Genomic DNA, 12,398 nt, shown 5'->3' on the forward strand with positions numbered 1-12,398 from the left:
TATATATATTTGTATTTTTAGAGGCAAAAGACCTTTTTAAATGCAGATCTGATAAGAGAGAAAAAATCATCACTGGTTTTAGCTTGATTCCAGTGTTCCAAATTTCAACAGCTGCATCAGGTTTTGCCTAAGTAAAACAGGTAATAAGCACAGAAAACTTGAGCAAATATTTGCATTTTGTAATGTAAGGGAAAGAAAAACCAAAAAACTTCTAAACTGAAGTGACAACATTCATTTTTCAGTAAAATTTCAGATCATGTTACTCAGTGACCATCAAATAGCAAGTAACACAGAGCAGATTTTCACTTTAAGAGAATATTATCAAATATAATATTTAGTATTGCCAGTGACCATCTGTTAGCAGCTACCTCTATGGCATTTGCTTAGAAGTGAGAAAAGAGAAAATCCTTGTGGTCTCTGGTACTGCTTTTGCAATGCCAGCACTTACTGGTGTATGCGTGCACGGCTAAAGGGTGCTGTGTAGCAATCTGTTTCTTCCAAATCGGGCAAGGCCTCCTTATCAAGCTTCATTGGATTTCTCGGCAACCAACTTTTTAGCTCTCTAATATTCCTCTGCAAACTGAGACAATAAGAAGTCAGATTTACACACTCGCAATTCCTTGTTATTTCTATTTCCAGCATTGCATATCTAGTGACATCATAGTAGAAATGAAATTAAATGAAAGCAGGAAACTTCCACATTAGGTAAATAAAAGACAATAAGGAGGTAAAAAGCAAAATGAACAATATTTATTTGCAATCCATCTTGAACATTTTACTTGAGTAAAACTCATCCTAAAATTAGTGGGATTGTGGCTCAAAAGTGGGACTGCACTATTGAGTCTGGATCTGGTAGAATGGATGCTTATGCTTTAGTCAAGAACATATCTAGCCGCACTGAACAAAACAAGTGAAACTCCTTCCCGCTCTCTTGCCTGGCAATGTGGACACTAAAATTCCTGAAATTTTTAAGTAAATTTGAGAGTGCTAAGGATCAGATTATGGTTTTCTGATCGCAACAAAGTTTTCCAGTGCAAATTTTTTTAAAAAAACCAAGAGCTGATATTGCCCTACAAAACAGCATACCTAAATAGCAAATAAAATAAATGATATGTTACACCAAAATGGTTATGCAGTATTTAGGCAAAAAACCACTAGACGTGGCTTCCTCCAGATTCCTAAAAGTTGATACTACAAAACACAAATAGAACATCAATGTTGCATCTTTTAATTAAATTATATACTGGCAACATACTTTTTTTTTCTCTACTGACAACTTGCCTAAATGATGTCTCAGGACATTATTTATGCATGAGTAAATCTAGTCAACTGCAGTTAATTTTCAAGCAAATGCTCACTTTAATTTTGCACTCTTTGCTCACCTATACTGTTTCATATTCAACTGCAATGCAACATGGTTATTTAAGGAGTAGATCTCAAATTAAATGTGCTATATCATAACACAATAAGGACATCAGAGATTCAGAAAAACTCTACTTTTTGAGAAACTTTTTTGAGAAACTCTACATTTGAGAAAACCATTCCCTAAATAGTATTTTTTGAGTGGATTTGGGTTCTACTCAACAAATATGTATGCATGATATATAAAGCACATGTATTTTATATCTGCAAGAAGTGTAAAGCTAACCAACAATTTTTTTCTCTGAGCTGAATACTTCATTGCCTGTGCTAAGCAGAAGCACAGCTACATGTTTCATAATGCCCATAGTAAAAAGTTTTATTTCATAATGTTAATAATATTTCATCATGTGAATGAACACAATTTCATAATTTCATAGTAAAGACTAATAAGTGACGACACGGTAAATTGCTCTCAGGCAACAAAGTGACTCTTGTGAAAATGCACTTCTAATTATCAACATCAGCAAAAATTTTCTAACCCTATTTCACATAGTATCAGATAGAAATTTTAGTAAAATGTGGGAGAAGGATTTTAGTTACATTTTAAATTCTCAATTTTTTTTTTCTTGCTGTATATTGCAAGATATTGGTGCAGATGGTGTTGTAACTGATGGACTTGAGAGACACCACTGGTGTTTGACACCAACCATTATAAGCCAAAGAACATAATATGTTAATTAAATTGAAATACAGAACACAGTTCACAGAAAGGTGGATTCCTTAAGTGAGTCCTTAAAAATATCTCAGTAAGTGAGTTTATTATCTTTAATAGTTCCAGTGGAAGTTCTCTTATATATAAGCGCAGTTTCCCCTTTACTCTCTTGAACTCTTTTTTCTGTTGTACACTTGCTGACTTTTTAGTCAAAACCCATAATTCTTTTTTAATGAGGAAAATATGCAGATGCATCAGGAAGAAGAGAAAAACAATGCATCTAATTTCAGATTTTTTTATTATAAAAGTACTTTAAAATTGGTTATGGGAAAAGTATTGATCATTTTTCCCATACAAAAATTTAAAAAAATAGTAGATAGATATTATGTTAAAAAATGAAGTTCTTGTTTAAAATTCATGGCTGCTTCTTTTAACACAAAAAGCAGCATTGAAATAGATTAAGGCTTGTGTCCACATTACATTTTCAGTTTCTCTTCAGAGACAAAATGTAGTGCCTTTAGTGCTAGATAGCATAGAATATTGCAACTGAGAAATGTATAAAAATGATCCAACAAGAGAGATATTTTTCTTACGTTATTTTATTGTTGAGGAGGAAACTGAATTTTCATGGAGCCTGCCTTTAAATACAAATTTTTGCCTAAATCATAGGACTAGGTATTAGCATTTTTACTCAGAGTGGCTTTCTGTAGAAGAGGCTGACAGCTGGCTTGTGAGCCGGAAGTGTAAGTTAGCTAAAGAAGAAGCTCGTAAGATTTGTGTTTACTCCTGAAAGGAATTTTATCAAGGTCATAAGCATGGAAATCAAGAAGAGAAGGAGAAGATAAACAAAAGAAAGTTGCAGCTACAAGAAGTACTTTTAGAAAAGTTTTGTGACTGCTAGCTGAAAACAGTGGTGGAGACTGCTTTGTACCAATAAACACTGTTGATTTATTGTAACCAATGAATGAAGTGTAAACTCTTCTAAGGAAAGTATAAAAGACAGTGTGCAGCCATAATAAACCAGCTAGGCCTTCTGAAGTTTTACCACGGCATTCTGTATATTGTAGCAGTCTCAACAGTGACAGCTTTCTATGTTAAAGGTAGCAGTATAAATAAATTCCTGACTTAATCTATTCAACGTAGCCTATTTAGCGACAGTAAAAGCAGAGACAGTTAGCCTGGGGAAGTCAGTAGTTCAGGCAATGAGATAAAAATAGTCCCAGTGGAATGGTGCTGCAAAGTTATGGGATAGGGCTTCAGGTATGCTTTTAATGAAATCACTCCAGCTGGTGCTACTGGAACACTACGCACCTTGTAGCAAGGGGTATTACTCTGAAATGCATCTGCATTTCATTCTTAGCTGTACAATGTAATATTTTATGAAGATGCTTGTAATTTCAGCTTTGTTCAACTCCCATTCTAAGTTGTACCATTCTTATTTGTTTGGTTGGTTAATCTTTTTTTGCAGAACAAGTTCATCCAAAAATCCTTGCAGATCACATTTACTCAACAGACTACAATGTAAAGGGACACAGTGTATAGATAATCATAGCATTATCTGATCAAACTCATGGAATGTGATACCAGAATTAAGCAACTTCAGCAGTCATGTTAGGTAGTTTTGACAGCAATCATCACCCAGTAGTTTGCTTGTTGTCTGTCTCTCAAGACTTGCCAGAAATGTCAACTATATGCCACCAAGTTACATGGGCATGGTGTGTTTCTATATACTGTAATGGGAAACATGTTAGGGTTGACAGATTCAACATATAGACACAATCATCACTAAAAAAGAAGATTATAATACCTTTGTTTAATGGAATGATACCAACAATTTCTCTTCAATGTGCAGACTGAAATCCAAAAGATTTAAGAAGTCCTTCTGCAAAGCAAACTTACTGCAGGTCAGGTGCTAAACAAAGTAATTTTGGTTCTCTACCCTTAGAAGTATTAAGTGATTTTAAGATTTCAGTGGTCAGACTGAAGCTGCATCCTAATACAACTATGTTTTAATTTTCTTTTCCTTGATGCCATCCTTTACCAGTGTGAAGTCAGCTGGTCCAATGTGGCAATTACAAGACAGTTTTACTAGATTATTCAGTGAACAATCTGAGAGTTCAGGCAATTTTTGATACCTACCCTATTTACAAGTATATTTCTTACCTTTGAGAAGAAGAAAGCTTTCCAAATGTTGTTCATAATGAATATGACAAATTTATTTCTATAGTGTGATTCTATTGATATGTCATGGATTAACACAGTTTGGTTTTTAGTTAAGGAGGAATTTGGAATATTGCCCTGTCAGGACCTTGAAATTGTTTTGAAAGGCACCTATCAGAGGCCACTTTTAGATACCGTTTAACCACTAAAGAACGAGTTTGTGAACACACATATAAAGCTGAGATTTGTGTCCAAGCCCGCCCTTTTCCTTCCAGCCTGCCGGCAGGTAACACTGAGTTGGGGCCGCTGTGTGGAGCAGCCCAGGCCAGCCAAGCCCCACTGCTCACTGCTGTGGGCCCGGTTGGGTTGGGCCTGCCCCAGTGGTCACTGATGAAGGGCAGGGCAGGAGGCATCAAGCAGCCGGATCGCTCCGAGATCCCTGGCAGTGAAGTTCCCTTCACCATCCACATGGCTTTGGAAAATCCTAGAGGCTGCTGCCCAGCAGAGATCACCTGACCATCTGCAGGCCCAGTCGAGGATGTTAACTCTTTCCTGGTGCAGATGAGACTTTTTAAAACTCTAATACTCCATTTGAGTAAAAAGAAAAGGACAAAGTGAAACACAAAGACAAAACATGAGACGGAAGTCACATGGAGAGAGAGTGAAAGGCTAATTGGAAGAAGGATGGAGGATTTGCCTTGTTGGCTGGACTTTTATTATTAAGCCATGGTAATGAACCCTATATGCAGATTATTCCTTTAAATCATGGGAAAATATGCATTTGGGGAGATGATTGTTCAGATTTGTGGATTTTTAGCAAAGGTGTCTGTAATGGACTGAGTGATATTGGATTATCACTCAGTAGTAGTTGGGATTCTTGTGATCCCATGAGATACTTGAACAGAGAGAAATGAGAAGCCGTCTGCACCAGTGAAGTGAGAAGGCATCTCTGTTCCCTGAGATGAAGAATCCTTTGCCTTTGGAGTTGCTCATCTTTAAAAAGTGACACCCCAGTATGCATGAGTTCCCATGACCCATAAGCAGCTTGGGAAACTGCTAATGGGAGATTTCACAGAAGCAGGTCTTCCCGGGTGGCTGTTTTTGTGACAGTTAAAACCCACAACAGAACTGTTCTAGGTTGCCAGTGGGGGGAAATTTCATGGTAAACTAAGAGAGACTCCTCTCCCTAAAGAACTGATTCTTTTTTAAATGGTGAAACTGGCTAAAAATCACAGGTTTATATTTGTGGGAAAGTGAACACTTTGTGGTGGGATTGAAAGTTTCATTTTGATTCCTATTTTGCTCTTTTGGTGTGTTAATAAACCTATCATTGTTTGGGGCCTACCTGCCTTTTTTCTCCTAATCCTATCTCACAGCAGAAAAGACACTTAAACCACTGGACTAAATTTGGCAAACAGACAGGCAAATGTGAAACCACTATATAATTGGTGTTTCCACCCGGTTATTGAATTTAACCCAGCACAGGATAGAAATCAAGTTTCATAGAATTAAATACAATGTTAAGGGCTTTTAAAATATGTATAAATAAATAGAGAGACACCACATAGATACCACATAAAAGAAATTAAGTATTGCGTTTTTCTTGTACTTTCATTCATGCACCTATTAATCTTTTGCAGACCTTTTAAAGAACATTCATAGATACATATATATCTATCATATAACTGTGTCAATGAAGTTAGAGAAATGTACATGTCACAGCAGGTCTAATATACTAGTGTTACTTTGTATTCTTAAATTTTAGGAACTTTTTTGCCTTAATATTTTGATATACCAGAATTTTAATATAGTTCTTCATTATAGCTCATATAAACTCTATTTAACTTAGAAATTTTAACAGAGATTAAATAAATTAGAGAGAAGCACTTAAGTTTGAAAAGTTGTAGAATGCAAGGTAACAATGACAGTTGTAGAAGTTAAAGCATGCACTGTGTATGACAGCAGTTTCAGAGGTAGCTTTCAATTTTAAATCTGGCTTGCTTTATTTTTTTGTTTCACATAATCCCTTTGTGCACTGAATTATATAAAGTGCCAGAAAATATATTCATAAAAACATTCATATCCAAATTCTCACAAAATAAATCACAGGTAAAAACATTTAGCTCAAATACAAAATCAATCTGGCATGGAAATTGCATATTACTAGATTCACAGGTACTGTGCAACTTAAGTTGCACCTTTCAGACATCTGTCCTTCTAAATAGGGAAAACAAAATTTATGTAATATCGAGGACACACCAGATGGATTATATATGAAATGATACCATTTTGAAGTAAAGCTTGTTGATTTTGCCTTTTATTAAAAGAATATCACTTAGAATTTTCATAATGCATGCTAAAATGGAGCAAACATGAACTGGGAAGAGGACAAAATGCAGTTGTAAATCTATGTTACAAATTGGTTTATTTCAACATATTTTATCAGCTTATATGTTTCAAGTTTTTTCACTTTACCATTCAACATTCTGTTGTTGTTAGCTGATTATCTTGGCAACTGTTATCATGAGACTCCCTAAATGGTTCTAGAGAAATGAGAGCTCTTTACTATCTAAAGTAACAATAAGAGAACCTAAATCAAAAGTAATCTCATCTGAAGATCCATCTCAAGAAAATCTGTGATAGGGAACTCTTTCAGGAGATTTCCCTCATGTGAAATATTTTCACGTATCTTTTTTGCTGGGGATTAGGATTTACAAGACATAATTATGACTGACTAAAGTGATGGGGAGTAGGTACAGCTCAGTGTCTCCCATTCTCACTCCCTAGCATTCCCAGGCTCCTTCCACCTGTCCCTATGGCCTCTTGCACCCTTCTGGCTGACAAAAATGCTAAAAGCAGCAGCAGCTAGCTACAAGTGAGTTTTGCAAGTTACTCTCTCAGCCAGCAAATAAAAATTCAAAGCAGCCTTTAGAATGTGGCATTGATTTATTCCTGATCACGAGGACACACAGGAGAGAAAGTATGTTTGCGTGTCTGAGGAAGTAGCTGACTGTCAGAATCTGCGACATGCACTCAAAAGTATCCTTTGTGCCAAAGAAGTGTGCCTTTGTGTCAGCAGATAGAATGGCAGAGACAGATCCAGTATGAAATCTTTGCTTCAAGGATAAGGTCTTTTTTTTCCTTAGCATAAACATTTTTACATTTCTAAAATGAGAACTGGCAAAGCTTTAAAGTACTGCACCTTGTTACAGATGAATATTTTAACACTTTGAGCTGACATATTTTGAGTTTTCAGGGAAATAATCTAGTTTTTCAAGTTTCATGGATAAATTTACAACTGCGAATGGATTTTCTTTAGCAGGGTGACTATCTGACAAAATTAGAAGCTACACATCACCCACCAACCTGCCCATGGTTTTGCTCCTCCAGTCAGTGTAATAACATTTTTTCCTGAAAGAACAGCAAAAATCAGCTGAGATTAATCAAGTAGAAGACAGTTGAAAAATATATTTATACGTTACAAAAGAATTCTAGGCATTTTAAAACATGCATTTTCACAAAGAGGTGAAAAGCACTTTAAAAATTGAATGAGAATAAGTCATTACAAGAACATAGTTTCACATTTTTCAAATTTTACCTTTGTTCTAAAATTACATTTTAGATTTGTAGCTATTGACAATAATGATAGCTAATCAATAAGTCACTTAACAGTTCTTTGCTCTCCATCCTTCACTAGTTACAGACATTTAGACAAACAAGAAGAGAAATTCCCAGTAAAGCCTTCTGAGAACAGTTATTTTGAAACTAAATGGAGATGTATTTGCTGCATGGTTACATTTTCCACATCTAGTTCCAGTTTTTCAGGCTTTTTTTCTGACCTCCTCCTATAATTTCACATCACATTTCAACCACAGAAAAGCCTTGATATTGCAGATTCCTCAGGAGTTAGCAAGATCTGCAACTGCACACCTGTGCAGTATTTGAGATTTATTAAAGCACATTACTTTCACTGAAGATCCACTGAAATTACTACATTAAAAAGAGGGTGAAAGGCAACTTGTCTGGAAAATACATGGCCATTGGAAAATTATGTATGTACCAACTGCAGACTGTTGGCAGCCTGACATGGGTACTGCTAGGCAGAACTGTAAATGAAGCAATGAAGGGTTACTGAAAGGTTTTCAGACTGTTTTAAAAAACACTTCTTTAATTCCCTTTAGTTACCCTTAGCTGTTTTACACGGATGGAGATGATGGAGTTCAGCTAACTTACAGATCCAAATAATTTATTAATTACAAATAATGATTATGTGTCACAAGATACTTGTAGACAAATAAAATTAAAAAGCTTTGTCTCAGTTCTGGAAACATACAGTAGTTACATTTCTACTGACAGACCATATACTTAAAAAAAAACCCCATAAAAATTAAAAAATTGTAATTCAGTCATGATCTAACTTTGATGCAAACCCTGTTTGAAACCATAAACATATGCTTCCAAATAAAGTAGCATTGCAAAGTCAGCCTTATATCCATGACAGTAATGATTACTACACCTTTTCTATTGAAATTTTAGAAAAAAATCCTTTTGCAATTGAAACATCAAGATTCTATCTATATTATGTATGTGATACATATTATATATCTGCCAACACATTTTGGTATATATGCCATGCTAAAATAGATCTGGGGTTGTGAATGAACCTCAGAAGTATTTTTACTTTTCAGAAACAGAGAGAAGCAACCTGTGTGATAATAATTCTGTGGATTTTGTTGAGATTCCTGGACTGAGCAAAATGAAACTAAAAAGTATTAATTTAATTCTTCATGTGTTATTCATATATTATATTGACATATGGTATATTTTAGTGACCATAACTAAAAGCCAAAAATTTGCAAGACTGTGCAAGAGCAAACAAGTATACTGCATTAAAATACTGCAGGGAAGGTTATCTGTCATCTTTAACTATATACTAGAACCAGTCAAAAACCACTGATAAAACAGATAAAGTCTAAGAGCAATAACTTGCTTTTTACAGTTACAGAATATCTCAAGTAAGAAACTCACAAAGATCATCAAGTCCAACTCTTCCTCTCCTCTTAGGCCTACTTAAATCTACCTAAGGATGACTTAAAACCTTTTGGGAGGAAGATACCCTAGTTCACTGAGTAATCACTAATTGTGGGAAAATTGTATCTTTGAGGCTGGTTTGTCCATTGAATGATTATCTTAGGAAAACAATATACACCATCCAGGTAGGAAACATTTCATCAAAAAAGGCAAATTCAACACTTTAAACACATGTGGTTTTAACAGAATGTGTAATTAAATTATAAAATGTGTGGTCACAGGATGTTGTTACAGGAGAGTAGCCTTATATTTTTGTATCCATGAAAAAGTCATCCAGGCAAATATGAACAAAGATGAAGACTTGAACTCTGTTTCAGCAAGTTTCTAAAGCACAGCCTTCTACAAATAGTGAAAGTACTATGAAAAACTGTTCATCCTGTAAGGGACATTTTAGAAAGGCTGCTGGCAAAGCAGGGCAGACTGTTCTTCAATTCTGCTATATCCAGTTTGTGTTTGTAACAGAATTGTGTTGAGTCTCCTATTTTAAAAGGTATAGAAATTCAAGAAATATACTGAAATATTCACACAGGTTTTAGACTGCAATTTCATTTAAATTCACATTAAAATCTTTTTTAAAATAATAGAAATGCTGACAAATTTACTATTTCTCACAGTTCTATTATGGAGGTAGAGGTGGAAAAATTTCTTCCCAAATATATGTATTTCATTGTACAGCAAAACTACCAAAAAGGTGACATTGGAAAATTTAGTATTTTATCTACTTTTGCTTTACTGAAATGAACTGGATTAAAAGAAGCTAAAGCAACAGTCCAGGAATAAAGACACTTTGGGGGAATACTAAAGAGAATATGTTTATATGTCATTCAACGATACAACAAACAAACATGACCTAGAATGCCTTCCAAATAAAGTAGGATTGCAAAAGTCAGGCTTTTTTTGTTCTGAGAGCACTATGGATCTATGATGTAACTAAAATTATGAAGAACTCAAACCATTGCTAAAACACTATTTTATGAATTGATGCATTAAAAGTAAGATAATAAATTTTTAATTGGAATTTAGATTATGTATGTATATGCATACATAAACACTTCTATATTTAATATACTGGCAAGTATTTTTTTAACTAGGTAAGTTCAAATAACACTATAATGATATTCTTACAAATAGGGAAGATGACTGCTACAGAAACTATTTTCTTGTGGGAAGGCCCTTGAAAGCATAACGGGATGATGTGAAAACTCATTACAGAACTGGTTATGTGGAGCAAGATTTGAGCAATGGATGCCTCACAATCACTGTTTCTGTCTTAGGACCAATGCAAGAGAGCCCCACCACCATAGCATAGAAGATTGAGCACTTGGCAGTTTGAGAAAGTGCTGCAAGGGCATTTTCCATGAGTCACACAACTTTGGCATCTAGTTACCACTTTAAGTCATAGAGAGGTTTACAGCATACTATATGCTCTTCTCTCTCTCTAAGAACATTATTAATCAATTTGAAAATGCACATTTTCTCCTTTAAAGACTTATGTATTTTTGCAGGAAATATTAACCTATCTCATACATTGAATAAATATTTTTGCAAAAACATATAAGAACTTGTTTTGCATTCAGACAAGGCACTCAGTTCAGTCCATTATTCTGCCTAAAGAAAGCTACTGGACCTCATTTTACTCAAATTGTGACAATATGTGTTATATTTGAGTCATGGAAGACACTAGATTTTTCTGTCTTTTCACTTGCCTTTCAGCACAACTTCAGAAAAACCCTACAATCATGGAGGATTTTATTATCTAACCGAGCTCATATGGAGAATATCTGAAACTCTGCCAAGAACATCCAAAACAATGTGTGAACTAGTGTTTTTTAAAAGATATGCTCAACTTGATTTAGAAGGCAAGTTTGAAAACAAGTAACACAGAGCACTGTGTAAAAATGAGGAAAGAACAAGACTTAGTATTTGTTTCTCCTGTCTCCCTATCACATCACTAAAATAAATATGAGCATGCCTGGCTACAGAGCAGCAAAGACTGCATTTTAGACTTAAGTAAGTGAGGAACTTTCAGTATTAAGCACTAAATCATAAGTTTCTGAAAATAATTTCCACAATACCTGAAAGGCATCCTGATATTCATTCTTTCTGCATATTTGCACAATGTCTCCCACGGACAGTGAATTTTAACAAACATGATATCACTGTTGGTAACAGCTGGCTGTAAAAGCAGTAACACACAAATACATATTAATAATTTAAACCTATAGCAACCACCCTTGTAGAAGCATTCTTCGGGGTCAAATTCTGATTTTAGGCCTGAATTGGGCATGTAACTCTGAAAATAAGTGCTCTTCTAGACAAAGGAAAATCAGTAACCTTTTTCCATTACAAACTCTGTAATATGTGTAGACTAGTGGGACAAAAGGAATCTGTAGGGAAAGATCTTTGGTCATAAACGTAAGTAAAGACTTTATGCACCACCTTTTTACATGGAATAAATTTTACATGGAATTAATTTTAAATCTCAAAAAAATCACCTTAGATAAGCAGATTAAAGACCACTCTGTGTGTCTCCCATTAAAGGGAGCTGGTCAGCTGCCAGAGACATAAGAACAGATGAGAGAAGGCTCCAGGTTGCATTCTGCCAAAATGGTAACTCAAGGGAATGGTCCAGTAATTGAGTTATCTGCTGGGAACTTTTAAACATGTATGAACTGAGATGGTTTTTTGTTAAAATTACAATGTGTACTCTACGCAAATGTTTTTCATCACTAATTTATTTATACATAAGCGTTTCAGCCTTACAGATTTCTATATTCACCTCTTCTTATGAACACTTCAGCTCCTCACCCTTCTCCCAGATGTATTTGATTGAAATTTTGTAACTAAATATTTTGATATTTGAGTTGAGTCTGATTAAAGCCTTCAGAAACTTGAGTTTGTAATATTTGGTAAGTAAAGGTTAAAGAAAATGTAGTTAAAGGGGTAATAACACTTAAAGGGTTTACAATTTTAACCACCAGTTCCATAAAGTCATATCACAGTTCCATACTGTTACTCAAATATTTTACTTTCTTGAAAGATATGGATAAAATAAAATACTAGTGGAAAACAA

The 12,398-nt window shown here is 34.8% G+C and overlaps 1 protein-coding gene across 2 annotated transcripts in view; it reads right to left on the bottom strand.

Annotated features, from left to right (window-relative positions):
* ANO3 (anoctamin 3) overlaps positions 1–12,398 on the bottom strand; it is a 147,372-nt gene that overhangs the window by 69,863 nt on the left and 65,111 nt on the right. For both annotated transcript variants that reach the window (XM_063397999.1, XM_063398000.1), the window contains 3 exons: positions 11,401–11,501; positions 7,601–7,645; positions 449–580 (listed from right to left, as the gene is read on the bottom strand). In XM_063397999.1, the coding sequence (XP_063254069.1) occupies positions 449–580; positions 7,601–7,645; positions 11,401–11,501 (278 nt within the window). The remainder of the gene's footprint in view (positions 1–448; positions 581–7,600; positions 7,646–11,400; positions 11,502–12,398) is intronic.

Source organism: Prinia subflava, chromosome 5 (genome assembly GCF_021018805.1).
Source record: "Prinia subflava isolate CZ2003 ecotype Zambia chromosome 5, Cam_Psub_1.2, whole genome shotgun sequence".
Taxonomy (NCBI): domain Eukaryota; kingdom Metazoa; phylum Chordata; class Aves; order Passeriformes; family Cisticolidae; genus Prinia; species Prinia subflava.